We start from the raw sequence: 27,983 nt of genomic DNA on the forward strand, positions 1-27,983 counted from the left end.
ACTCGAACGCGCGGCGGCGGCGGCGGCGGGAAGATGGCGGAGTCCGGCGGCGGCGGCGGCGCTGGTGGCGGCGGCTTCGGCGCGGGCCCAGGCCCCGAGCGCCCGAGCAGGTGAGACCCGGCCCACAGAGTGGGCCCGCACCTGCCCCGGGCCAGGGTAACCTGTGGGGAGTCCTGGGGTTCTGAGGGGCTAGGGAACGGCCAGGGCCGGCTCGAGGGTCTTTCCGGGGGACCAGGCTGCTGAGGCGCCTGCATGCGGCCCTAGGGACCTGAGGGGGCATTGAGGGGCATGTAGCTCTGAAGGGAAACCAGGGGCTCCTGCCTGTGATGGGGCCCTGCGGGAACTGGGGATGCTCAGGGGTCGCGGAGGCAGAGAGGGCCTGAGCAGGGGCCAAGCGCAGTCTTGAGGTTGTTAAGGCTCTGTTGGGGACTCTGAGGAGGAGACTGAGGGGAGCTTGGAGGGGCTGAGGCACAAGGCTTCCTGGGGGGGGGGTGCTGAAAGACCCTCAGGTGTCTAAAGGTGGTCCTGGTTCTGAAGGCAAACCTGGGAGGGATGAGGGCTGTGGGAGGCTAGGGATAGGGGGCTCAAATGAACCTGAAGGCCTGAAAGAGGCCTAAGGGGCCTGGGAGAACCTGAGAGAGGCTGAGGGGTCCTGGGGGTCCCAGTGAATCCTTATGGGCAGGGAGGGGTCTGAGGGACCTGGGGGATTGCAGGGGTTCTGAGAGCCTAGGGTGGGTCTTTGAGAGCCTGAGGATGGTGAGAGAGCCCTGAGGTTCTAAAGAAAATACAGGGAGGATCTATCCTTGGGGCTTCTCCCTACCATCCCCGTGGGATCAGATTCCCCCTCCTCAGGCTAAAGAACTTGAGGCAATATCTGCCCCTCAGACCAAGGAGCCAGAACTCACCCCCACTTTGGTCAGAGGGAGGCCCTCTTTCCCTTTGGCTAAGTCCTGAGACTGGTTGCTTGAACACCAGATTGGCATAAAGAGTGTAGGTCTTTGTATGTGTTGTTCTGAGTTCTCCGAGGGGAAGAACACCTGCTTTAGGGAGCACGCCCTCCCTCCTCCTTCCCATTGTAGAACACCAGCGTGGCCCAGACCCACCCCTCTCAGCCTCCCAGGACAGCCCGCCACCCTTGGATGGCCAAGGAGGAAATTTGGTGAGCTTACGGAAGCAAATGATTTCAGTCAATGTGATAAATGATGAAGTTAGTCGATACTGATGTGCTTTGGAGTCAGTCCTTGTCTTGGGGACCTGGGCTGGTGCTGGTAGGAAAGGCCTGAGGGCCCGGGTGGGTGAGTTGGGCTTTGGAGGCCTGCAGTGGGGAGCAAGGAGAGATCAGAGGATTTGGGAAGATATTCAGGAGGTAGACTCAGAAGGACTTGGTGACCAGGCATGAAGTGGCAACATAAGGGAGAGAAAAGAAGGGACAGCAGACCCTAGGGCCTGTCTTGTGATGGGATAACTTGGGGCAAGGGTGAGGTATAGTTAATGACGTACCATACAATTCACTCATTTTAGCTGGACAGTTCATTGAGTTTTAATACATTTATAGAGTTGTGTACCCATGACCACAATCCAGTTTTCTAGAATGCATCCATCACTGCAAAGAGTTCCCTCTAACCAAGTTGCAGTCAGCCCCGCTCCCAACTCCAGCCCCAGGCACACCCCGATCTGCTTTCTCTCTCTATAGTTATGCCTTTTTAGAAATTTTATATTAACGGGATCATACAATACGTGACTTCTTGTGTCCAGCTTCTTTCCCTTAGCAGAAAGTTTTTGAAGTTCATCCATATTGTCGCAAGTATCAAAACTTTATGCTTTTCACTGCTGAGTGGTATTCCATCTTATGGATGGACACAGTTTGTTTATCTGTTTACTGGTTGAAAGACACTTGTGTTGCTTATGTTTTGGCAATTAAAAATAAAGTTACTGTGAACATCTGGGTCTGCATCTTCATGTGGACATATACTTTTATCCTCTCGAGTACCGACCCAGGATGGAATGACTGGGTCCTACGGTAGGTGTAAGGTTTAACTTTTTAAGAAACTGCCAGGCTGTTTGCCAGAGTGGCTGCACCATTTTGCATTCCCATCAGCATTGTACGAGAGTTCCAGTTGCTCCCTGCCCTTGCCAACACTTGATATGGCCAGTGTTTAATATTAGTCATTCTAAGTGTGTGCTGGTATCTTATTTGCATTTTAATTTGCACTTCTCTAATAGCTAATCCTGTTGAACGTTTTTTCCTGGTCTCACTGGCTATTCGTATCTTTAGTAAAGTGTCTTTTCAAATCTTTTGCCCATTTTTAATTTGGGTTGTCTTCTTGAGTTTTGAGAGTTCTTTATATGTTTTGGAAACAAGTCCTTTATCAGATATACGATTTGCAAATATTTTCTCCCAGTCCCTGGCTTGTCTTTTCATTTTCTTTTCTTTTTTTTTTTTGTTTTGAGGAAGATTAGCTCTGAGCTAACATCTGCTGCCAATCCTCCTCTTTTTGCTGAGAAACACTGGCCCTGAGCTAACATCTGTGCCCATCTTCCTCTACTTTGTATGTGGGACGCCTGCCTTAGCATGGCTTGCCAGGCAGTGCCATGTCCGCACCCGGGATCTGAACCTGTGAACCCTGGGCCACTGAAGCAGAACATGCGAAATTAACCATTATGCCACTGGGCCAGCCCCTCATTTTCTTAATGATGCCTTTCACAGGGAAAGAGTGTATCATTTTGATGAGGTCCTATGTTCTTTTATGGATCATGCTTTTGGTGTCATATCTAAAAAATCTTTTCTTTTTTTTTTTTGAGGAAGATTAGCCCTGAGCTATCTACTGCCAATCCTCCTCTTTTTGCTGAGGAAGACTGGCCCTGAGCTGACATCCATGCCCATCTTCCTCTACTTTATACATGGGACGCCTACCACAGCATGGCTTTTGCCAAATGGTGCCACCCCTACACCTGGGATCTGAACCGGCGAACCCCGGGCAGCCGAAAAGCAGAACGTGTGCACTTAATCACTGCACCACCAGGCCGGCCCCTAAGAAATCTTTTCTAAATGGAAGCACTTTTCTTTTTGCTGAGGAAGATTAGCCCTGAGCTAACATCTGTGCCAGTCTTCCTCCACTTTGTACGTGGGTTGCTGCCACAGCATGGCTGAGGAGTGGTGTAGGTCCACATCTAGGATCCAAATCCATGAACCCAGGCTGCTGAAGTGGAGCATACTGAGCTTAACCCCCATGCCGTGGGGCTGGATAGAGGCACTTTCTTAAAAGACGTCTTCCCCATTCCTGAGATGCCCATTTGTCCCCTTTCCTCCATCCCAGTGAACAGTCACTGTTGTCTGGAGCAACTGTTGGGCGGTCTTGTTCCTGTAGTGCTAGTGTAGAGAGAGGGGTGAGTTCCCCTAATATGGCAAGATGGAGCATACAGAAAGAGGATCAGATTTTGATGGAGATTGTGGCACACCATAGTCTTCCAAGGATCCTTTTGAGATGTGGAGGCCTTTGTAGCATTGTTCGTTTATTTGTTCCTTCATTTATTCCAAATGGCCCGGCCAGACCTCGTGCACAACCTGCCCGTGACTCATTCCTCTTTTTTTTTTTTGAGGAAGATTAGCCCTGAGCTAACTACTGCCAATCCTCCTCTTTTTGCTGAGGAAGATTGGCCCTGAGCTAACATCCGTGCCCATCTTCCTCTACTTTATATGTGGGACGTCTGCCACAGCATGGCTTTTGCCAAGTGGTGCCATGTCTGCACCCGGGATCCAAACCGGCAAACCCTGGGCTGCTGAAAAGCAGAACATGCGAACTTAACCACTGCACCACCAGGCTGGCCCCTGACTCATTCCTCTTAATCCTTCCACATGCCAAAGTCATGGCCTCTCACAGCCTCTTGCCTGACCACCCGAGCTCAACTCGCCCCCAGAACACTTTTTCTGGTTACCTTATTCTGTTGTTTTTTTGAAATGCAACTTATATAACATAAAATTCAACATTTAAGTTGTACAATTCACTGGCGTTTAGTACATTCACAGAGTTGTGCAACTGTTACCTCTATCTAGTTCCAAAGCATTTCATCACCCCAAAAGGAAATCCTGTAGCCATAGCAGTCATAACCTATTTCTCCTCCCCCAGGCCCTGGCAACTGTTTATCTACTTTCTGTCTATAAATTTATCTGTCTCATAAATAGAATCCTGTAATATGTGGCCTTTTGTGTCAGGCTTCTCTCACTCTGTGTAATGTTTTTGAAGTTCACCCGCATTGAAGTGTGTATCAGTACTCCTTTCCTTTTTATGACTGGGTAATATTCTGTTTTGTGGACACACCACATTTTGTTTATCTGTTCATCAGCTCATGGACTATTAGGTTGGTTCCAGCTTTGGCAGTTGTGACTAGTGCTGCTGTGAACATGTGTGCACAGATTTTTTCTGAACACCTATGTTCAGTTCTTTGGGCTCTATACCAGGAGCAGAATTGCTGGATCACGTGGCTGTTGTGTGTCCTTGATTGCACTATCATCACCCGACCTTTCTTGGTGTGTTTATTTGGGGAAATGCCTTGAGGGTGGAAAGCATGTTTGTCTTGTGCCATCCTATGTGCCTGGAGGATGGCCCACATGGAGGAAGTAAATGTTCAACAAACATGGCTGGGAGGGAGGGTGGATGGAGGGATGGAGGGATGGGTGTGGGAAAGCTCTCCAGGGCTTGCAGTCTGGTGGGTGGGCAGTCCCTTGTATGGGATCAGGTCTGTCCCTTGCCTTCTTGGGGAGACTTGTGGTGCTGTCAAAGGCTGGGGGGAGGCTGGCCTAGTCTCTGAGGCTGTTTTCCAGCCTGCCAGGAGGGGCCTGCATCTGCCTTTTTGTCCCATGAAGGGTTTTGTCATTTGGCCAGGGGTGGGGGTGCTTCCTGTTTCCCCCTTGGCCCTTCCAGTGGTCCCACAACTCAAGAAACTGTCCTCAGGAGGGACTGCAGTCCCCCCCCCCCCCCAAACTGGCCCCAGTGTTACATAACTTGTTTGTTCCAACTTCTCTTTTCTGCAACCAAGGGGGAAAAAAGAAAGAGAAAAGGTTATTCTCCTTCTTTCCTATCTCGAGGGATCAACAAAAAACCCGTTGCCTAGTAGAGGTGGTTGTTAATGACTGAGCAGAACCTCTGGGATGGGATGGATGGAGCGTGGCCGCCTCGGCCGGGGGCTTGCAGAGGGGAGGTGGGGTCTTAGTGGCAGGCTCACTCGCACAAAAGACACTTGTTCTCCAGCGGGCCCCCTCCTAGCTCCACCTCAGGCCCTCTGCCGGGTCCAGGCTCCTGGAGGGAGAGGAGGTTTGCGGCCACACGGGGTGTTGGGAGGGGGAGGTGGAATTCTCGGGAGAGTCGCACCTCCCCAGCTCAAATTCCATCGCTGTGAGGTACCCGGCTGGCCGGCCGAATTCCGCAGGAACCTTCTCGCCACAGAGACTCTTCAGACGTTGGGCCTTTGGCATCCTTGCTCCTCAGCCCATCTTCCCTAAAGGTGTCTGGACGAGGCCCAGGTTCGCTGACTCACACTGCTCTTGGCGGGTGAGGCGGGGTATCTGAGGGAGGGACATGCCGGCCACAGGTGTTTCTGTGGGAAGTCATGGCTGGGATGTAGCGTGAGTGGGTTTGGCACAGTTCAGCCGAGGCATCTGCTCCTGGCTTGGTGGTCTTTGCTTTTTTAAACCTTCTTAACAAGCCCTCTCTGGCTATGCCCTAGATTGTCTTCACTAAGCCCCAGGGTTCTGGAGGAGTTCAGCCCCGAACCCCTGTGTGAAAGACTGGGGGACAGTTTGCCCTTCTGAGAAGATTCTTGTTCTTCTGGCCTGTCCTCTTTTCAGCCAGGAGGGGGCCTGAATTTCACCCTTCAGAGATGGGGACTCGTCTCCTCCTGTTGGGAATTCTAGGAGATCAGGTGCCTCATCAGACCCACGTGTGTCTGTAGTCCCTCCTTCTGGTGAGCGGGTGGCCCCACATTCTTGCTGCACACCTTCGGTGTGTCTGTAACCCTCTATGTGTTAGATTCCTCGTCTGGGAAGTGGGACCCAGGGGCCCACTGGTCAGGGTAGTGGGGAAGAAGTGAGCTAGGGTGAAGGCATCCAGCTCCTTGCACGTGTGTCTAAGTGTTAGTGTGGAGGTGGTGATGTTGCCCTGTGGTCCTGATGCTGTCAACGTTCTGTCCACTGTGCCTGTGTGGGCCGAGAGGGGATCCGAGGGTGTTGACAGGTCTTGCTGACAAGTCAGTGTGGCAGGTGGGGAAAAGAGAAAGTTGCTGTCTTAGTCCGTTTGTTCTGCTGTGACAGAGCACCACAGACTGGGTGGCTTATAAACAACAGAAATGTATTTCTCACAGTTCTGGAGGCTGGAAGTCCAAGATCAAGGTACTGGCAGATTTGGTGTCAGGTGAGGCCACTTCCTGGTTCATAGTCTGTGTCTTCTCACTGTGTCCTTGAAGTATGGGGGGGGGTGCGTCTAGGGAACTCTCTGGAGTCCCTTTTATAGGGGCACTAATCCTGTCATCGGGGCTTCACACTCATGACCTAATTACCTCCCAAAGGCCCCACCTCCTAACTCCATCACAGTGGGGATTAAGTCTCAACATATGAATTTTGAGGGTACACAAACGTTCAGTCTATGGCAATTGGCCTGAGTAGTTGGGAGGATGGTGGCACCATTTCTTGGTGGCCATGAGTGGGAAAGTGGCAGGGGCAGTAGGGGTATGGAGCATGTCAAGTCTGAGCCACTTCTGCAACATCAAGAGGGCAGATCCCACTGCTTGAGCCCAGCATCCAGGAACAGAGTGTGCTGGATCACCTGCCAGGCGTTCGGGTGGGGCCAGTTGAGTCTGGGACAAGCTGGAGGGAGTGCTGGGCTGGAGGTGCGTGGGGGCCAGGCCATCAGCTCAGCTCCTCCTGCGGTAGTGAGACATCACGTTCCTCACCTCCTGGCTGACGGGGTCCCCCGAGCTCATGATGTGAAATTGCTCTGGAAACTGTACACTTCACCCCGAATTGTGCAGCATGATTGTCTCACAGCTGTATCGCCTCCACCTGGTAGCTGTAACCCCTGGGGACGGCCTTCTTGTCGTCTGCCATAATTACTGGGGTAGAAATTTTATTAGCCTCCGCTATCATTGTGCCGTCTCCAGGGAGCCCACATGGTATGTCATCCCTCTTTCCTTAGGCGGGTATTTTTTATTACCGATCTACACGGGAGAGCTGAGTGAGGCCAGGTCTGGAACTTTGCGTCTCTGTGCCCCTAGATGCTTTAATGGTGCGGCTTCCTCTACATTCCCACCCTTTGGTCTTAGGGGATGTTTCAGACTTGGGGCTGAAGGCCCTGGAGGAGAAGGGGGGAGGAGGGGATGGAGAGGAGAGGGAGGAGGGGCCCAGAGAGATCAATTCACTGCCTTGGGTGACATCCTGGCATCCCTGGCTCTTTTCTCCTCTGGCCAGGACTCACTGGACACGTTTCTCCTCCCCTGGTGGCTGTTGTGTGCCTCCTGTGTGCCTGCCGTTGTGCTGGGTGCTGCGCTGTGGCCCAGGACAGATGGCCCTGCCTGCGGGACTCGGGCGTGCCGCGGGAGTCAGTGAGACAGCGCGCAGTCATTTCCCTACACTGGCTGCGCGTGACCTGGAGTCCAAGGTGGAGGTTCCTGGCCTTCTTGGGAAGGTGCCCACAGCCTCCTCCCGAATGAGTCTGCAGGTCAGCATCAGCAGTGGGTGGAGGGGTCTCTAGCGGCAGAATGTTTTCTGGGCACGTGCACGTTCTGAAGAGGGAGGAGCCTGGTTTTTCAGGGCTGGGGGGCGGTGGGCAGAGAGGAGTGAGAGAGGGTGGGAGGGAGGAGACAGGGAGGCGGTAGGCCTGGGAGCCGGTGCAGGGTTTGAATGAGTGGGCACCTCCGTCAGATTCGTGTTTTGGAAGGATCCCTCTGGCGAGAAATGAGGGGCTTGGACCAAGGTGGGGGCTGTGGAGATAGTGAGGCGGGCTTGGGTTTTGGGAAGATTTGAAGTTGAACTTATGCAACATGCTGACCAATGGTGGCAGTTGGGCAGGGAGTCACTGGCTCTCAGGTTTCCGCCAGGGACTGAGGGGTGAGTGCTGGAGCAGGACCCAGAGCAGGGGAGGTGAAGCCCCGCTTGGCCTGAGAGGCTGCAACTGCCTGTGAGCATCTAGTGGAGATGGGGGCAGAGGTGCTCATCTGGCCTGGAGGGCTCACAGTCCCACCTCTGTTCCAGAGGCCCTCAAGCCTCTCCTTGCTCAAGGGCCTCAGGTCTTCCAGAGTGGAGGAGTGGTTCCAGGAATGTCCCTCCTGAGAAAAGGCCTTGGTCTAGTCATAGCTGCCCCCAGAGGTCTCCCCAGTTTAGATTCTGCCCACCAACTCTGAGCTTTGCCCTGAGAGCACTCACCACACACACTTCTTTGCTCTCTCCTCCTCATCTGTTGGCACATTGAGTTGGTTCCACCTTTGAGCCATGTCTCCGTCTGGCCCCTCCTTGCACCTCCTCCTCCTCCCAACATCTGCCCTTGCCCTCCCAGCCACTGTCACCCCACTCCAGCTGGTGGGACCCCCCAAGGCAGGCATCAGACCATGCCGTGCCCCCGCGCCCCCCCACCCCCCCACCGCCTGACACCTGCGGGGGGGATTCCTCATTCTCAGACCAGAATCCACTTCTCCATATGAGCCCCCGGCCCCCACAGTGAGCCCCTGCCCAGCCACTGGGCCTCTCCTCACTTTTGGAGCCCGGCTGGTCTCCAACAGCATGATGGCACCGCTCCTGGCCCTTTGACCCACTCTCCTTGGCTGGAGTGCCCTGTCCCAGCGCTTTGCACAGCTCCAGCATTGCCTCCTTTAGGCCTAGCTGCTCTGTCCACCATGGCCCTGCCGCCTGCCCCTCTACCCTGTGCTCATGGTACGTTCTGTGTACTCAAGGACTTGTGTCCCCTAGAAGGTGCTCTCCCTGAGGGCAGAGCTTCGCCATGGTGGCTCTGATTTGATCCAGTAAATACCCCAGACGTGGTCTGTGATAGGTTTGCGAGGGGAGCTGGCCCGACCTAGAGGCTTCTGGAACAGCCCTCCACGGCCCTGCCGGGCAAGGGTCAACCTTCTCCTCCTTAGTGACAGGGTCCAGGTAGAGAAATGGAAATTCACAGGCATGTTGTCAGTGAATCAGCCCATTAGAGAGAAGCCGGTGAACAGTACCCTTTGATGCAATGTGCATCATTTAGTTAATGAACAGGATCTTAGTGCTGTGTGTTGAAGACGGGAAATGGCCTGCAGCTCTCCCTGTCCAGCTGCCTGCAGCGGGAAGTGGGGGCCCGGCCCACTGGGTCCCCAGCGCGGCAGACCCGCCCTCCTCCTGTGGTAGCCAGTCCACAGCTGTGCAGACGAGCTCTTAACACTTGTTAACCCTGAGTCTCCAGTCCCTTCCTCCTCTCTGGCCCCTTCCCATTTCTCTCCAGAGAGGGCTGCTCAGAATTCACAGAACTTGCCCCCCACGGCCAGGAGAGCCTTTCCCTAGCATTCCTCCTCTGCAGAGTGGGTTTTGGGGCACATCCAGTGTGATTTCGGACCTCTCACCGAGCAGCCGAGCGGCTGATCTCTTCCCTGCACCACCTCGCTGCACACTGAAAATATTGTGACTTGGGAGGAAGTAACTAGAACCTTTGGGGAATCGCAGACCTTTCCTGTGAGGGAAGCAGCTTCCGGAATTGAACACGCTTGGCCTGGAGGAAATCTTGAGGAGTGGACCTTTGGGTTTTTAAAGGCCTCGAGGGGGATCGCTCGAGGATCAGGCTGAAGATGTTTTCTGAAGCCACAACTGCGAAATTCCACAGGGGTCAAAGATGGGATAGGGCGGGCAGGAGCGGGCTGGGCTGGATATCCGGAGAGCTCTCCTTTCAACGGGATGTTAGAATTTGAAGCAGTCTGCTGAAGGAAGCAGGAGCCGGGAGACGTGATCACCTGGACTCTTCTGTGACTGGAGCTGCGTAGGGCATTCACCTGAGGCAGGGTTTAGGAGGTGGCAAGGTGCCCAAGAGGTGACAGGCGTGTAAGGGAGCCCCACTGAGGACCCCCATGGCAGCCTCCATATGGAAAACTTTGAGGATTGTAGTTAAAATCCTAACCGTGTGCTTGCCTTGGTGAAGGCTGGTCTCTCCCAGAAAGGCTCTTGCTCTCTCTCTTTTCTCTCCCATTCTGTCACGCAAGGAGGTAATTGCAGCCTGCCCGTGTGCCCGTAAGGCAGGGCGGTTGGGAGCACACAAATGTTTATGCTCCACGTGAGTCACTTGCATAAACGATTGGTGGTGTTTTCCTTGCTGAGGCTGATGGCATTGGGCCGCCCTGCAGCTCCAGCCTTAGGCATGCTTCCAGCATTTTAGCATTTAGAGTTGCTGAACTTTCTAGGTGGGGGGTGCGGGTAGCTTGCTGACCTTTCACAGGGAGCTGACTGTCTCGTCACAGGCATGTGGGGCTCAGGCTGAGTATGGCCACTGCCCTCTCCTCGCAGATTGCCCAGCATGGCCTCCTTGTGCCCCTCGCCCCTATCCCTGGGGTAGGAAGGGCGGCAGCTGGAGAAGCATTAACTCCACTGTGGTTTTTTCCAGAGGCTCATCTGGAATATGGTGGACGGGAGCCCCGAATCTGAGGCTTCTGACATTGAAGGCCCCCTTTGGTTATGAGAGCCAGAAACTCAGCTCACTGCCTACAGTTATGAAATAAGAATTCGTTATTCACGTAAAAAAAGTTAAGGGAGAGTTTTAGGTCTGTTGAGATTCAGGGCTCATGATTCCCTTGGAATCTGTGACTCCCATCTCTCAGCTCTACCTTCCTTCTTGGCTGGGCAAGGTGACCATCCAACAACCCGAGGGATAAGGCAAGTCTCCATTTTGGGAGCTCCAGCAAAAGTCCCAGGGAAGGCTCTGATTGGCTCAGACGGGTCCACCCCGCATCCTGGGACCAATCAGCCCGGCTCTGGGCCTGGGAGATTCTGGATAGCCAGGCTGAGTCATGAGTCTCCCTTTTCAGCCCAGGGGTGGAGTCTTCTGATCCCCATCGTTGGGGCTGAGACTGGAGAATAGGAGGTTCCCTGAGGAAAACAGGTGGCCCTTATCAGAAGCAGGGAGGGATGTCAGTCCCTTCTAAAATGAAGATATTCAGGACAGGCTCCTTCTGTTACCTTATTTTGTGCTGCTGTTGGAAGGGCCCCCCGAGCCATCCCCACATCTCTGTCTTCCTCTGACTGGCCTAGCACCCTGGGCATGAGCACATGCCATTTGGCAGAACTGTCCCTTTCGGGGCCTCAGCACCTGCCCTGCCAGGGGAGGCAGCCAGGCTGGGCCTCCACGTGCTGGAATTTGGCAGTGCTGGAATCTCACTGGGTTTTCGAGCAGTGCTTTGGGGCCGTGTAGTCATGCACCTACTTGCCTGGCCTGCAGAGTGAAGGGGTTTTGCTCGGTCAAGTGGCCCCATCTCCAAGCCCAGTGTAGTGGGGATAATGTGGGGGGATGGGCTCTTGTTGGGATCAGCCTCATGTCAGTGGGTGGGAATGAAACAGGCAAAGCCTCAGCCTGAGACCTGCCCACCAGTCTGCCCCTGCTGCCCCTGGCATGGTGGCCCTGGCTGGGCCTTGAGGGCAAGGAAGGCCATGGGAGAGACCTACTTCGAGAAGCCTCAGAGGTGAAGGTGGTGAAGGAGCACGGAGGAGCTGGTGGACCTGGGAGTGTGGCATAGGGAGGAGGGTTAGTGGGGTACAGAAGTCAGCCCTTCAACACAGAGACCAGCGTGAGTAAAGTGTAGACACCACACATCCCAGAGAGAATCCTGCCAAGGGCTTCCTGGTTGAGCCCAGTCAAAGGATAACATACCCAGTGCCAGGACTTATACCGGGAGGTCACATGAAGAGGGTGAACAAAGCAGATATCTGCAGCAAGCAGAGATATAAGTCAGGTGCCAGCCAGTGTTGCCACCTAGCAGCCATCCACTTGCCACATCACCTATCCATCCACTCACCCACCCACCCATTCATCCATCCATCATCCATTCACCCATCTATTTGTCTGTCTGTCATCCATCTATCCGTCTACCCTTCTATCATCCACTCATCCACCCAGACATCCAGCTATCCAATTGACAAGCATATATGAGCTCTGAGCACATGCCAGGCATGGTGACAGGTGCCAGAACACAGCAGGAGACAGAATCCACCCAGCCCTGCCCTGGTGAGGCTTCTGTTCCAGCCTCAGGGGGATAGACTAGAAATAGACAGATGGTGTCCCAGACAGAGTGATGAGCAGGGAAGACAATTAGAACGGGGTTGGGGGGTCAGAGAGGCATGAGAACCTGGGCAGGCCCTCCCAGCATGACCCTGCAGAGTGAGGTTACCTATCTCGTAGCAGCTGGAGGGTCAGTGGGACAGTCCGCACCCTTGCCCTGGCCGGCACTGAGGAGCCATGTCCTGCCCTTGCTGCTGTCCAGCTCCAAGTCCACCTCCAAACTCGGCGTCCCTGGTGAGCCATCTTAGCTCTCCCAGCCTTAGTCTCCTCATCTGCATCATGGAGGTGATCATGGGTCCACCCACCTGGGGCTATGAAGAGTCTGGCCAGGCCCGTTGTGTGCTGAGTGGCCTTGGGTGGGTGCCTGAATGTCCCCGTCTGTAAGATGGTAATGATAGGGGTATCCCCCTTTCTAGGCTGCCCACTGAGAGGTGAGCTGAGAGCCAGGTCTGTGTCTCCCCAGGCCACAGCCCTGCATGGAGGGGGTGTTCACTCACCAGGACGGGCAACGGCAGGGGGTACCATGGAGGCAGAGCTTGCTGCTGACGAGGGAAGTGAGGTCTGGGTGTCTTCTTTCCTTCTTCCCAGCCTTGAGAGGTGGCTAGGGTTGGGCAGGTCTGGGATTGGGGGCACGCTGCTCACAGGGTCCTCCTCTCCTTCAGTAGTAGCCAGACCCCCATGCATCCTGGACTCTCAGGGGTATTGCTCAGAGGCTGGAGTGAGGGCACAGAGCTAGGGCAGGAGGTCATGGACCAGCTCGAGGGCCACTGGGCTCCCGGTGATCCCTGAGGAGCGAGGCTGTGGAGAGCCATGGTGGGGGGCTTAAGCAGGGGAGTGATAGGGTCTGACGTTGCCTTGCGTTGGTGGGAGGACAGGCTCTGTCTGCAGAATGTTCCACTCTGACCCAGTGAGTATTTGGGGCGCACAGGGATCTGTGCAATTTGTCCCCATCCCAGCAGGGCAGGGCCACTGAGCTGGCAGGGCCTGCCTTGAGTGGAGTGGGCACCCCGCCCAAGGCTCTGTGCACCCAGGATCTTGGGTGGGCCTCAAGGTTGGCTCATCGTGGGGCTGGTGATGTGACCCCACCTGTACTCCCAACCCTGCTAGGTTTGCCTCTCCAAGACAGGAGCAGTGGCTTCCCTCACCTCACTAGGTCCTTGCGAGGATTCACAATGGTTCTTTCAAGGTGAACGTGGGTTCCAGAACCTGCCTGCTTGCCTGCCCTGCCGCGCTGCCCTTTCAGCCCTCAGCCTCCCTGGCTGGCTGTCACGTGGGGGCTCTCAGGGAGGTGCCAGCCCCAGGTGCCAGGAGGTTGCATGGTTACCTCCTGCTGGGTGCTGCCTGACACCCCCTCTGTTCTGTTACCCTATCACTGTCTAGCAGGCACAGAGCGACAGGAGCCACGGATGTACATTAGGGGATGGTTCCAGACAGTGATGCCGTGAGGAAGATGAGGCGGGCAAGTGCAGCCCAGGCTCCTTCACAGAGCTTGGGGAGGGTATCTCTGCGGGCAGCATGGTCCTGGGGCAGGCTGCAGTGGGCCCGGCTGTGTCCACAGCCCAAGGATCTTGCAGGAGGGAGAGTGGATGGAAGGGAGGGGGTGAGGAAAAGCCATCTGCCCTCCCAGGACACACACAGATCCGTCCACGGGGTGCACACACTGACCTTGAGCCTGGGCATCCAGTTTTAGATTATCACAGAAGATGTAGGAGAATAACCACCGTGATGACCAAGAGGGAGAAATAAAGAACTTAACTGCTGCTGCCTGTGGAGAGACCAGGCTCGGGGGACATGGGATCTGGGGCCCTGGCCGGGTTTTCTTTTTCTCTCTCTCTGTCTCTCTCTGACTCTCTGTCTTCCTCTGGGTCTCCCCCCGCCGGTCGATGTCTCTGTGTCCCTCTCTGGATCTCTGCCCGCTCTCTCTGGGTCTCTCTTCCCCCTGAGTCTGTAAGTGGTTTGGTGTCCAGGCCTGCCCGGACACTGCTGTGGGGACTCTCATCTGCTCCTGGGCTGCTCGCTTGTCCACTGAGAAGCCCCAGTCTTTGGTCTGCTCCCTGGGAGCCCAGGGAACAAGCCCTGCTGGAGAACTGCTGGCAGGCATCTTGGCAGGAGCCGCCCCTTATCAGGAGGGGGAGCCCCAGGAATGGGCCTACTGCGCCAGGGGGTGAGGAGGGTGGGGCCGGCCTTGGAGGCAAGCAGTCCCAAGAGAGCGTGCTGACGTGAGCGTGGGGGCCGCTGGTCTGCCTGAGCGTTTGAGGGCCAGTGCGAGGTGCCAGAACGCGGTGACTCTATCCTTTGGGCTGGGAGCACAGTACCCGGAACTGTGAAATATTGTGGGAACCATGGCAACAGTGGCTCGAGGGTGTCTGCCTTTGTGGGGTGTGTGGGACCCTGGCTCTGATGCATCTTTTGTCCATGAAGCTGCGTGCCCAGGAGCCAGCGCCGTAGGCTTGGCAGAGCCAGCAGGCTGCAGTGTAGTGAGAAGTAGGGGCCAGCACTGGAGCTGCCTGCAGCTGTGGGGGCCGTGCTGGGCCTCGGTTTCCTGTCTTGAAGGGTACACTTGGTGCACGGACCTCCTGGGCTGGCGGGGATTCATGAGGTTGCCTGTGAAGAACCATGCCGAGCATGTGCTCCGTCAGTGGGCCTGCCTTGTGAAGGATCAGAGGTGGGTGGGAGGGGGAAGGCAGAGAAGTTTCCAGTGTGGCTGGAGGACAGGAGGTAGGGGCGTGGTGGTATGTGAAGTAGAGTGGAGAGGTGGAGCAGCCGGCTACAGCGCTTCTCCATCTGCAACTCTGGAGCCTGAGTCCCCCTGCATTCTGGGCCTCTGTCCTCCCACCCTGGGCCTCTGCCCTACCCCACTCTGGGTCTCTGTCCCACTCCATGCTGAGTCTCTGTCCTCCCTCTATGCTGCGTCTCTGTCCCTCTCTCCATTCTGGGTCTCTGCCCCCCTCCATTCTGGGTCTCTGACCCCACTCCGTTCTGGGTCTCTGCCCTACCTCTGTTCTGGGTACTTGTCTCCCGTCTATTCTGGGTCTCTGTCCCCGCTCCATTCTAGGTCTCTGTCCCCTCCTCCATTCTGGGTCTCTCTCCCCCCTCTCTCTGGGTCCCTGTCCCCCAAAGGGCAGCGTTTTCCTTGCTGATGCACCTAAGACCGTGGGGCCCAATGGCCTAGAGCTCCCTCGTACGGCATCAGCCGGGGCGCGAGCCAACCAGCTGTGCTGCGCTGCTGTGCTCCATCGAGCCACATGGACAATAAAACCAAAATTGGCTTTGAAAGTGGAAGTGCTCTCCGTTTTGAGGGGAAGTGAGGGAATTTGCATGTCAGAACAGTATGTTAAAGGGGCAATACTGTCAGACTCTGTTCTGGCCTGAGCTTTGGGCTCCATGTGGGGGTGGGACAGGACTTTACAAAACCCCAAAGAAATGTTTCCATGAAATTCTTTTTTGTTCTTGCCTTTTCCTTTTTTTTTTTTTTTGGACATTCCAATGAAAAGAACTGTTCTGGGGCTTCAGATGTCTCCTGTAGGGTTGGGAAACTGACCGTGGAGATCAGGGCCAGCGGCCAGGCAAGGGCAAGAGGAGGCGAGTGCCCACCCTGCTGGGTGTTGCTCCCCTGGGAGCCCCCGCTTCCACCACGGGCCCCATCACAGAGGCACTGGGGCTGCACTGGGTGTGGCTCTGTGCTTTCTGTGGCTTCCTTGACTAGGCTGTCCTGCCTTGGGCTAGGACCCCCCAAAGCAGACCCTGAGGCGAGGACTCCAGCCCATGGTGTGTTTGAGGGGTGACTCCACCAAAGAGTAGAGGTGAGAGGGAAGGAGCCCCCACAGAGGGGGCCAGCGATGAGCCCGTGACAGCATAGGCAATGGCCTCGGCCAGCTGGAGACCCCCAGGAGATGGCAGGGATCCTGCCACAGGTGGTCCACCTGGGACATTTATCCCACCCAGTCCCACTGGATGTCAGCCCCTGTGCAGGAAAAGCCATGAGGGAGGCAGTGGCCATGTCCCCATGTCCAGCACAGGCTTGGGCCTGGTTAGGGGTGCCTGATGACAGTGCTGGGGGGATGTGGTGCAGGGGACGGGGGTCAGGACGGCCCCGAGCTCAGGCCAGGCCTGCAGGGGGCACGTGTGGCCCCTCAGAGGCCAGATCCAGGCCAAGGGAGCAGCCGGGGCGGCAGTGAGCGGCCTCCAGAGACGCCCCGGCCCGGCTGCTGACGCACTGGCTCCAATGACTCAGTGCAGTGACCATGGCTTGGGTGGCCGTCTGGAGACTCGGACTGGCTCAGGGCTGCCGCCGCCGCCTTCCTGGGGGCCCATGGCCCCACCGTGCTGGCCGCCCCCTGTCTGGGCTGGCCTGAGTAATGGGTCCTTCCCTTAGTCATCGGTCCCAGGCCCAGCCCTCCCTCCTTCTCCTGCCCACCGCCGCCCAGCCAAGCCTCTCTCTGTCCAGGCTGGGGACTCTGGCCCCTGCTGGCTTTTTCTCTTCCTCCCTGAGCTCCCCAGAGGGTGTGAGGTGTGTGTGAAGGTAGTGGTGGGGGCTTCAGGGCCAGTTTTCCCATCTGTGAGATGGGAGGAAGGAAACAGCCTTGTGGGGTGCTGTGAGCCTTCCTGGGGGCACCAGGAGGAGGCCTAGGGGAGGGGGAGGTGTGGGTGGAAAGGGGCTGCTTCCTTCCTGCCCAGTGCAGCTCTGGGCCCCACACCTTGTGAACAGCTAGCCCCTCAGTGGGCTTGGTTGGAGTTTCTGGGCTGGGGCCTCCTAACTCCCACATGGGAGCATGGCCTCCATGTTCAACTGAAGGGAGCTCTTTGTTGGAAGGTACCATAATTCTCTTCACCCCCTTAAAGGGTGTTTAGCTCATTTCCCATCCTCAGTCCCAGAAACAGTATTTGGTGAATATCTTCATGCATCTCTCATCTTGTATGTGTGAATATATCTCAGATAAATTCTAGAATTAGACTTGCTGGGTTGAGGATGTGAGCCTTTAGAATTTTGTTAGGTCTGCCAGACTGCCTTCCTAGAGGTTGTCTCACTTCACACTCCCACTGGGAATGGACATGAGCGTCTGCTGCCGGACAGCCTGATGACTCTGCCCACCTGAGGAATGATGCTACTTCCTTGGCAGGTGTACTTCTCTTATTGTGAGTGAGGCTGCCTCTTAGGTTGTTCCAGCCAGCTGTGCTTCCTTGCCTATGAACTGTCAGCCCACATCCTTTGTGCACCTTTCTGTGAGTGTAAAGGCTTTGTATTGATTTATTGGTGCTCTTTATATATGGAGGACCACAGTAAATGTATGTCCAGGGACTGAGCAGCCCCAGGATGAAGCTGTCCCTGGTATGGAATCTTAAATGTGCACGTGCATGCTAGTCCCCAGGGCTTAGAGAAAACAGTGGAAGTCCCCCTTCCCTGCCTTGCAATTCGAGGAACTTCTAAAAAAATCAAGGCCAGCTGAAAGCAAAATGCCAAACGCTTGGTGGGTCTGTACACAGAATCTGTGAGGCAAAGTGTCCATGGAGAGGCCAGCCAGGCTCCCTTGGCACCTGCCGTGTGCCAGCACTCTGTGGGCAGTTCCAAGCATCAGCTTTCCAAACACCCAGTCCTGTTTGAGGGCACACGAGTGGCTCGTACTGGTGACACTGGGATGTAGACCCCCAGTGGACCTTGCTGCCTCCCCAGCCCAAAGGGAAGCAGAGGAAAGTAGGTATGTCTGTGGTCCCTTTCTACCAGGAGGTGATCGGGGCCAGGGAGCCTCACTGCAGCCCTGTGACATCTGTGCTCCTGGCCGGCCCCATCTGACAGCTGAGAGAAAGAAGACCCAGAGACAAGGGAACGTGTCTGAGTCACACAGCTGGCCGATAGCAGGGCAGGGGTCAGAATCCTGCTCTCTGCTCATCACACCAGATGCCAGAGCCTGGTGAGGCCAGGGCTGTGGTACAGCCCAGCCCAGGCAGGCTTCCTGGAGGAGTGAGTCTCACTGAGCTGCATCTCCTAGACTTTGGGTCCTGGCCCGACCCCTAGACACTCCACTCAGGGCCAGGCTCTGGGTTTAGGCGACTCTAGGGGATCCTGGTGACGAAGGCGGCACGCTGGTGCTGTCCACGCCGGTACTTGGACCTGCCGAGTCCAAGTCTGTGTCCTATGCAGTCCCTGGCAGTTCACACACACAATGAAGTTGAGACTCACCTCTTCTCTGCCTCCCTCTCCTCCTGTCCCTGAGAGGGAGGCTCTCAGGGGTCACACCAGCTGTACTTGACCCCCGGGCCACTGTGCTGCACAGAGAAGGTGGAGCACCTGGCGCCAGGCAGGAGGGGCCTGTAGTGGTGGGGAAGGCGGTTCTGCACACTGTCGGGTGCAAGCAGGGCCCCAGGCGGGGCTGCAGGGATGGGGTTGGCTTCCCAGGGCAGGCCCTTTGTAGAAGCCTGGCCTTCGGGGCTGGCATCCAGGATGCAGCCAAACTCTCTGCTCCAGGGAGAGGCTGGTGTCACTGTTTAACTGTAGGGCTGGGGGGAGAAGTTGGCGACACCCCCACTTTCTGGCCTCCATGCCTCTTTGTCCCTGGCTCGTGTCCCCTCTCCCTGGGGAGCTCACAGCTGCAGCGTGAAGCAGCTTCTGGACAGTTTGACCACTTTTGGTCCCCATTCCCTGGACAGTGTGCCTGGTGAGGGCAGGGCCACTCCATCTTGTTCACACTGTGTCCTTGCACCCGCGAGCAAGGGATGATGGGCTGACAAAGCCAGTGAGGCCGGTGGGTGGGGTGGGGAGTGGGGACAGGCCTGAGGGCCTCAAAGGTCTTTGGAGACTCGTGCAGGATACAGCCCTGGCTCAGCGGCCAGAAGACTGTTGGAGGGTGTTGGTGAGAGGATACAGCGAGGCCCCGTCCCTGGAGAGGTTCCTGTAGGGGCTGAAAAGCAGAGGGCAGCCCTGGCCAGAGGGTGGGCACACTTTGAGGCCCTTTGAATCCTAAGGGTTCGGGAACCAATGACATTCTCTTCATGATCTTCAGAACTTGGGGTCTTGGGAAACTGGAAGAGCAGAGACTTGGGTCACAGCAGTGGCCTGGTCAATCAGGATGGGCTGGATGCAGCGGCACTGGCTGCCCAGTGCTGGGGAGAGCAGGGGGCCGTGTGAGGTGGGTGTCCCCTCCACCTGGTGGGGAGCAGTGACTGGGCTGAACTAGAGACTTGGGGTCCTCCTGCATCTGTTTCCTTCCCTCGCTCTGTTGCCTTCAAGAGGGCTGTGCACCCAACCTTCCAGGCAAACCCTGGGTCTGGCTGCCAGCACCCCAGACACCCCGGCATCGCCACCCCAGACGACCGTGGCCCTGGGCTCTGACTCACCTGTGTTTCTGCCTCCCAGGAGCAGGCAGGCTTTCCACCAAGTGCAAGCCGTGTTCTCCCATGTCGGGTCCCCACACCTTTGGGACCCTGAGCACCTTGCAGGCCTGTGGTCGGTGCCTGGGGCCCTGCAGCCCCTCTGCTTATCAATTAGTTCAGCCCCCTTTCCTGAGGCTCTCTGAAGGGCCACTGAGGTGGGCGGCCTCTGCGTGGTCAGGGATCTCCTGTAGGCAGCAGCTACCTCCCTCGATTGAGCACCATCTGTGTGCCTGTGCTTGGCATCAGCTCCTTTACCCCCGGGAGTGTTCTGGGAGCTGGTGGGCAGTGGGGGCCGAGCAGCCTTCTTTCTCCTCCTGCTTTCTTGGAAAGACCGATGCCCACATTCCTGTGCCTCATTTGTGGGCAGGCATCAGTTCCAGGAATGGGAAAGCAAGTTCCAGAGAGCTGGAGGCTGTGGGGAGAGAGCAGAGTGCTTGGGAGGGTGGCCTTGGCCCAGGGCAGAGCTGGGTGTGGGCTGAGAGAGTCCTGGGGGGCTTTTTGACCCCACGGGGGCCTGATTCTGGAGCTGTTGGCATGTCCCCTCCTGTTGGGTTTGGAGGATGAAGGGATGTATAGGGCCTCTTGAACCATTCATTCACTGATGCATTATACAGAAGTTTTCTGAGATGAAACAGCAAAGGGAACAGGGGCAGGAGGGGAGGGGATGAGGGTGTGAGTTGGGGGATGGGGGCCTGACCAAGGAGGGCCTTATATACTCTGAGGTGCTGGGGGTCATGGCAGGGTTTTACACAGGACCTAAGAAAGCTCGATGTCCTTTCATTTTGTTTTGTTTTTTTATTGAAGTGAAATTCACATAACATAAAATTCACCATTTTAAAGTGTACGATTCAGTGGCATTTAGTGCTTTTATGGTGTTGTGCAACCACTACCTCTGTCTAGTTCCAGAACACTTTCATCACCCTGAAAGGAACCCTGTCCCCATGAGCAGTCACCCTCACCCCCCACCCCCCCCAGCAACCTCCAATCTGCTGTGTGTCTCTGGATTTGCTGTTCTGGGCATTGCATATAAGTGGATCATACAACATGTGGCCTTTTGTGTCTGGCTTTCTTCACTTAGAAAAATGTCTTCAAGGTTCTTCCATGTTGCAGCATGAATCAGCTTCATTCGTTTTTTATGACTGAGTAATATTCCATTGTGTGTGTACACCACATTTTGTTTATCCACTCATCTGTTGATGGGCGTTTGGGTGTTTCCACCGCTCTCCTTTCTAAAACTTTATTTTTATTTATTTTTTTCTGTATTTTGTTTTCTTTCTTTTTTTTTTTTGAGGAAGATTAGCTCTGAGCTAACATCTGCCACCAATCCCCCTCATTTTGCTGAGGAAGACTGGCCCTGAGCTAACATCCATGCCCATCTTCCTCTACTTTATATGTGGGACGTCTGCCACAGCATGGCTTGACAAGCAGTGCTTAGGTCTGCACCCAGGATCCAAACTGGTGAACCCCAGGTCGCCAAAGCAGAATGTGCGAATTTAACCGCTGCGCCACCAGGCTGGCCCCTAAAACTTTGTTTTTTATTCTAAAACGACCTTTGCCTCCTGAATCCTCATTTTGAGGCACAGGGATCTCTACTTGTCCCCGTCTTCCTGGCAAGCTGCCCCTACAGGTAAACCCATGTTCTTAGGGCAGAAATTCTTGGTTTTGTGCCTTTCCCACAATTTGCTATGTTTCCCCCCTATGTTGACCATAGGGTGACAGGAAGATCCCATGCAGCCTGCTGTTCCCCAGATCCAAGTTCAAATCCTGCTGCGTGCTCTTGTAGCTCCAGGGCTGTGGACGAGCCACTTGCTGTTTCACTGTCCCTGGAAGGTGAGACAGGCCTTTCCCTCAACAAGGTGGCCACTGATTGCAGCCCAGAGCCAAATTCTTCTGAAAATGGCCAGAGTGACTTTGTGGTTGTGTGGCTGCCCTCCCTTGGGGTGGTGGGCACAAGAAGTGGGCTGGGCAGCTGTTGGTGTGGCTGGGCCTTGAAGGCTGGCCCCTCCTGGGGGTGGTGCTCCCTCTCCCCCAGTGAAAGGCTGGCCCATGACACCCCAGTCCGCAGGGCCCAGTGCTGCCTGGGAGGCTGCAGGTCATTGAGTTCCTTCTCTGTACTGTGCTGTGGCTCTGTGCAAGCACCTTAATCGCACTCCGCCCTCTGCAGGGGAGAGAAGGTGGGTTTACCTGTGGGGGCAGCTCACTGGGAAGAGGGACAGCAATGTGATGCAGAGAGTCCTTCACCTCAAAATGAGTGTTCAGGAGGCACTTTTAGAATGAAAAATAATGGAATAAAGTTTTAAAAAGGGGAGGAGTGGAAGCAACCCAAATATCCATAGATGATTGAAGGGATAAAGAAATGTGATCCATCCACACAATGGAATATTACTCAACCATAGCAAAGAATGAATCTCTGACACATGTTACAATGTGGATGAACTTCGAAAGCATCATGCTGAGTGAGAGAAGCCAGACACAGAAGGCCACACAGTGCGTGATCCCATTTATGTGAAAGGTCCAGAACAGGCAAATCCCCAGAGACGGAAGGCAGATCAATGGGTGCCAGAGGCTGGGGGAGGGGGATGGGGAGTGACTGCTCATGGGGATGGGGTTTCCTTTTGGGGTGATGGAATGTTCTGGAACTAGATAGAGATGATGGTTGCACAACATTGTGAATGTACTAAATGCCACTGGATTATTCACTTTAAAATGGTGAATTTTATGTTATGTGAATCTCACCGCAATTGAAAAAAAAAGGGCCAGCGTGGCCTCCAGGTTCTTATGAACCCCTCCCGTTTCACAGGCGGCAAATGGAAGCGTAGAGGCCGTGTCCACTGCCAGGCGAGTTAGTGGGCAGCTGGCAGGTGTGGTCAGGATTCAGGTCTTGTTTCTGCTTCTCAGGCTGGTTCTGGCGATTTCGCCCACGCCTGGGGCACCTTCAGAGCCTGCCCGTGGGCGGAGACCAGACAGCCCTGAGGCCTCTGAGCCACACCCCATCCCTGCTCTCCCACAGCCTGGCCGACAAGAACGGAGCCCTCAAGTGCACCTTCTCGGCCCCCAGCCACAGCACCAGCCTCCTGCAGGGCCTGGCCGCTCTCCGCGCCCAGGGCCAGCTCCTGGACGTTGTGCTCACCATAAACAGAGAGACCTTCCCCGCACACAAGGTTGTCCTGGCCGCCTGCAGCGACTACTTCAGGTGAGCAGGGGCCCGGGGCAGGCTGGAGAGCGCCCACCCTTCTCAGAGGGAGCCCTCTCAGGGCCAGCCAGCCAGGGATGGCTCTGGGCAAAAGCGGCTGATGTTGGCCAAATGTCCAGTAAACCTGCAGGTTTTTCCAGGTTTGCAGCTTTATTCAAACTTGTTGTGGAAGTTCTGTAGGCAAATGGGATATGCCCGAGAGTCAGAGGTGGCATGTGGGTATCCAGTTAGCAGCTTCTACCCTGAGGGTCACCAGATTTTCATTCTGTCAGGGCTCCTCCAGGTTTTCATTCTGAGCCTTTATTTGACAGCTGTGTGTGTCAGACACTGTTCTAGGCCTCAGGGATCCAGCTGGGATAGGACAGGCACTTGTCCCTGCTCTCATGGCACCTGACCTCAGGCCGAGGGACAGGAGAGTCTTTCCAGTCCCCATGTGACAGGGGAGGTCTTGCTGGGTGTACGGGTCAGTCCGCCACCAAGGCCCTTTCCTAAAAGTTCCTTCTCTGTGCCCAGCTGGGTGGGGGCACCGGGGCCCCAGGAGCAGGGCCAGGGGCCATTCTCCTTGCCAGCTGGGGCGGTCATGGGCTGGGGATGGTCTCCCTCATTTTCTTGGTGACCAGGTGGCATGCATCCTCCTGCCAGGTGGCGACCCCACCAGAGAGAGCTGGGGGCCATCCTGAAAGCTGTTCTCTAGCCCTGCTTCGCCAGTGGTGGCAGAGATGCCGCTGCCCACCGTCTCACAGAGCCCCAGCCCAGGCGCATGCCGCGGGCTGCATGCTCTTCCAGCCGAAGTGCTTTGCCTGGTGCGCCCCCCGGCTGCCCGCCCCGTGGGCTCAGTGAGGCCGTTCTGGGGAGTCGGAGCGGCCAAGCCATCTGGGGCGCCGCTTCTATTTTTATTCTGGATTTGGGGACGGGCGGGCCGGCCCAGCCAGAAATGCCCTTTAAAGGCTCCTCTGCGCTGGCATTGCAGCTGGCAAGGCCTTAAAAGGCAAAGCTCCCTCCCGTCGCCGTGACTGCCTCTGCCTTCGATGGGCTGAGGGGACTCACGGGGACAGGAAGGGGCAGCGTCTGGGGGGTGGCAGTGCGCTGCCCTGGAAGGCCCTGTTGCTCTGCGTGGAGAGTTGGGCGGTTGTTAGTTGGTGCCCCCACAGCAGCACCAAGCTCAGCTATCCCTGCTCTGGGGCCTGAGCCCGGCCCATGCTGGGTGTGCGATGGGGGACGGGCATCCGCTGGGTGAATGGACGAGTGAAGTTCCCTCCCCTTAGTCAGCCGTCACGATGAGTGCTGTCGGCAGTTGTAGTTGTGATGAAGTGCCAGCTTGCTCCATGAGAGGAGCCTCCCATGCACCATCTTCTAGAACCTCCCACAGACTCTGAGGGGGCACTGGGGTTCTCACCCCTTTTCCTGGTAGGGGGCCCCCGAAGGCCATAGGGGGCTGTGACCCAGGTCTTGTGTGTCTCACTGGTGCTCACGTTAGCGCCTGCCACATTAGAGCAGGACAGCATGGCTGACAGAGCTGGGGTCATCACTGGAGGTCTCAGGATGGGCTGGGGCTCCTGTGGGCCATTCTCGGGGGAGCTTCACTGACCTCCTTGGCGTCTCTCTGGAGATGGCAGTGACACAGCGGGGCCCCCTGATGGGCATTCCCACCTGGGGGCCCTAACTCCCTCCCCTTCCCTGTGTGACAGCAGCTGAGACCCAGGCTGGAAAGTGGAGCTGCCTGCCCAGATGAGCGTGCCGCTGAGGGCTGGGCTCTGTGCACAGGGGTGCTAGTGCCTTCGGGTCCCCGCCTTGTCGCCTCAGCTTTCTGCAGGCGCGGTCTTCCAGGGCCAGGCGCCAAGGCAGGGCTGGAGACCTGTCCCCAGAGCCAAAGCCAAGGTGTGGTCTCCTCTTGTATAGCCACACCTGTCCCTACATGAGCGGCCCCTGGCCCCCACCCTCCAAATCAGCTGGGCCCCAGCCATGTACACCTCCAGGTGAGGCCAGGTGGGGCCCCTTGTGGAGGGGCACAGTGGGGACTTGCTGTTGGTAGGAAGATGCATGGTTTAGAGTGGATTCAAAATCTTTTCTTTTTTGCATGTCTTTAAAGAGCATTTAGTTCTCCTCCCCACCCACCCTGCTATCTGGGGCCAGGCTCGTCTGGGCCAACCATGATGCTCCTCAGCCGCCCAGAGCCCACACGCTGTTTCCCACCTTCAGGGCCATGTTCACGGGTGGTATGAGGGAAGCGAGCCAGGACATCATCGAGCTGAAGGGTGTGTCAGCCCGTGGCCTGCGGCACATCATTGACTTCGCCTACAGCGCCGAGGTGACTCTGGACCTGGACTGTGTGCAGGACGTGCTGGGCGCCGCGGTGTTCCTGCAGATGCTGCCCGTGGTGGAGCTGTGTGAGGAGTTCCTCAAGGCTGCCATGAGCGTGGAGACCTGCCTCAACATCGGCCACATGGCCACCACCTTTAGCCTGGCCTCACTCAAGGAGTCGGTGGACGCCTTCACTTTCCGGCACTTTCTACAGATCGCCGAGGAGGAGGACTTCCTGCACCTGCCGCTGGAGCGCCTCGTCTTCTTCCTGCAGAGCAACCGGCTGCAGAGCTGCGCCGAGATCGACCTGTTCCGTGCTGCCGTCCGCTGGCTGCAGCATGACCCGGCCCGGCGGCCGCGCGCCAGCCACGTGCTCTGCCACATCCGCTTCCCACTCATGCGGTCGTCGGACCTGGTGGATAGTGTGCAGACGCTGGACATCATGGTGGAGGACGTGCTCTGTCGCCAGTATCTGCTGGAGGCCTTCAACTACCAGGTGCTACCCTTCCGGCAGCATGAAATGCAGTCTCCGCGCACGGTTGTGCGCTCGGATGTGCCCTCGCTGGTTGCCTTTGGCGGCACGCCCTACACTGACAGCGACCGCTCTGTCAGCAGCAAGGTGTACCAGCTGCCTGAGCCAGGTGCTCGCCACTTCCGCGAGCTCACGGAGATGGAGGTGGGCTGCAGCCACACATGTGTGGCCGTGCTGGACAACTTCGTATATGTGGCTGGGGGCCAACACCTGCAGTATCGCAGCGGCGAGGGCGCAGTGGACGCCTGCTACCGTTACGACCCCCACCTGAACCGCTGGCTGCGCCTGCAGGCCATGCAGGAAAGCCGCATCCAGTTCCAGCTGAATGTGCTGTGTGGCATGGTCTATGCCACGGGCGGGCGCAACCGAGCTGGCAGCCTGGCCTCGGTCGAGAGGTACTGTCCACGGCGCAACGAGTGGGGCTATGCCTGCTCACTGAAGCGCCGCACCTGGGGCCACGCGGGCGCCGCTGCCGGGGGCCGCCTCTACATCTCAGGTGGCTATGGCATCTCGGTGGAGGATAAGAAGGCCCTGCACTGCTACGACCCGGTGGCCGACCAGTGGGAGTTCAAGGCGCCCATGAGCGAGCCCCGTGTGCTCCATGCCATGGTGGGCGCCGCTGGCCGCATCTATGCCCTTGGGGGTCGCATGGACCACGTTGACCGCTGCTTCGATGTGCTGGCCGTGGAGTACTACATGCCTGAGACGGACCAGTGGACCAGTGTGAGCCCCATGCGGGCCGGCCAGTCAGAGGCTGGCTGCTGCCTGCTGGACAGGAAGATCTACATCGTTGGGGGCTACAACTGGCGCCTCAACAACGTGACAGGCATTGTGCAGGTCTACAACACTGAGACAGATGAGTGGGAGCGCGACCTGCACTTCCCGGAGTCCTTTGCAGGCATCGCCTGTGCCCCCGTCCTGCTGCCTCGGGCGGGGACCAGGAGGTAGCTCCCGGGGCCCCTGGCATGGCCTCTGCCGTCTCTGCCTCTGCGAGAGGCTTAATGAGCACATGTCCGGGCGAGAACCATGGATGTCTTCTCCCCCGGGTTGGCCTCGTGGGGCCTGCCTGTTGATAAGGTCCCTCTTTCCTTCCTGAAGCAGATCTTGGCTCAGTGCCTGCTGAGGCTGTCTGCCAGCAATGAGGCCAGTGTGTTGTGGCAGCAAATTCGCACCCGAGGCGGTTTCCTGGCTGTGCGTTGTCCTTGCTCCTGGGGAAATTGGGGCTCCTTAGGGTGGTGTTATGTGGCTTTGCCCCGCTTCTCTCCCCTCCCACAGCCTGGCTGTCTTAGACATTCGGATGTGAGCTCATTAACACGACCTCAAATCCGTGGTATGCAACTTGCCCCACTCCAGGTTTATGCGCCTGTATTTTTTAAAATAAACGCACCCCAAATCTCTGTAACATATGGACCTCTGGGAGTGGAGAGGGGGCTCAGAAGCTCCCACGTGCTCCATATGCCTGAGCTGCTGGGGTGAGAGGGACCCCAGAAGAGGGTCCGCACGCTTCTCCATTTCTATCCTTGGTCCTCACACCTTCAGGATGTTCCCTTGTCTACTTTCAGGAGCAAAAACACAGCCAGCTCTCAGCTGACAGGCCCCGGGCCTTCCATTTGGCACTGGGCGTCTCATGGGCCCTTCATGAAGACTGGGCCAATGCCCCTGTCCCTGTCCCTGTGCCACAGTTGAAGGGGATGCCAGCTTCAGAATCTCGCAGTGCATCTGCATTCCACAGGTCTGTCCAGTGACTTTTATTTCTTGCCATCTTTGCAGCCCTCTGTTCCCCCATCACCCTGTGTTCAGGTTGACGAGCCACTGGGCCTGTGCCCACCCGGCGTGGGAAGTCAGGCGGGCCGTGAGGCCTCTCACTTCAAGGGCTTCAAGGCATTTCCAGCTCCATTTGTTTTGGTTCTGTTTTGCTTTTTTTTAAGAGGCCAGCACCACTATCTTATAGATGGGATTTGTACCCTTGGGACAACTTAAAGTGTCTCTTCTGCTGCTAATGGACGATTGATGTCGTGTCTCTGTGACCCACTTGCCGTGTAAAGAATTAACCTCGTACCTTAGCAGACGTCGTCTCCTAATATTTTCTTTTTATTTAATAAAAATATTATGGTGAAAAGATGAAGCGGGCCCAGTGCTGAGCTTGTGGGGCCTGATGGGTCACAGATTCCTCCTGTCCTCCACATGTTTGGGGCCGCTCTTCCCACCTCGCCCTTTTCCAGCCTTGCTGAGGAGCTGGATTGGGGGCCCACCTTTGGCTCAGGGGTGTGGGGGCAGCAGGAAATGTGACCAGGACTTCCTCCAGACC

General features: G+C 56.5%; 1 protein-coding gene across 3 annotated transcripts; it reads left to right on the plus strand.

The window, feature by feature from the left end:
- On the plus strand, positions 1-27,983 carry KLHL26 (kelch like family member 26). 3 transcript variants are annotated; one of them, XM_046671498.1, is made up of 4 exons: positions 1-110; positions 1,080-1,159; positions 22,660-22,842; positions 25,042-27,982. In XM_046671498.1, the coding sequence occupies exons 2-4, from the start codon at positions 1,140-1,142 to the stop codon at positions 26,621-26,623; spliced, it is 1,785 nt and encodes a 594-aa protein (XP_046527454.1). In that variant the 5' UTR covers positions 1-110; positions 1,080-1,139; the 3' UTR covers positions 26,624-27,982. The 3 variants fall into 3 exon arrangements, with proteins under 3 accessions (XP_046527454.1, XP_046527453.1, XP_046527456.1); XM_046671497.1 differs by lacking the exon at positions 1,080-1,159 and having other exon boundaries at positions 8-110; positions 25,042-27,980; XM_046671500.1 differs by lacking the exons at positions 1,080-1,159; positions 22,660-22,842 and having other exon boundaries at positions 33-110; positions 25,042-27,983.

The sequence above is a fragment of the Equus quagga genome, chromosome 9 (assembly GCF_021613505.1).
Source record: "Equus quagga isolate Etosha38 chromosome 9, UCLA_HA_Equagga_1.0, whole genome shotgun sequence".
NCBI lineage: Eukaryota > Metazoa > Chordata > Mammalia > Perissodactyla > Equidae > Equus > Equus quagga.

Bases quoted from the DNA above. Each gene is read 5' to 3' on its own strand.
- KLHL26 (XM_046671497.1), top strand. From the start codon at position 34: ATGGCGGAGTCCGGCGGCGGCGGCGGCGCTGGTGGCGGCGGCTTCGGC. The intron at 111-22,659 runs GTGAGACCCGGC...GCTCTCCCACAG, and splicing joins GGCCCCGAGCGCCCGAGCAG to CCTGGCCGACAAGAACGGAG. The intron at 22,843-25,041 runs GTGAGCAGGGGC...TCCCACCTTCAG, and splicing joins GCCTGCAGCGACTACTTCAG to GGCCATGTTCACGGGTGGTA.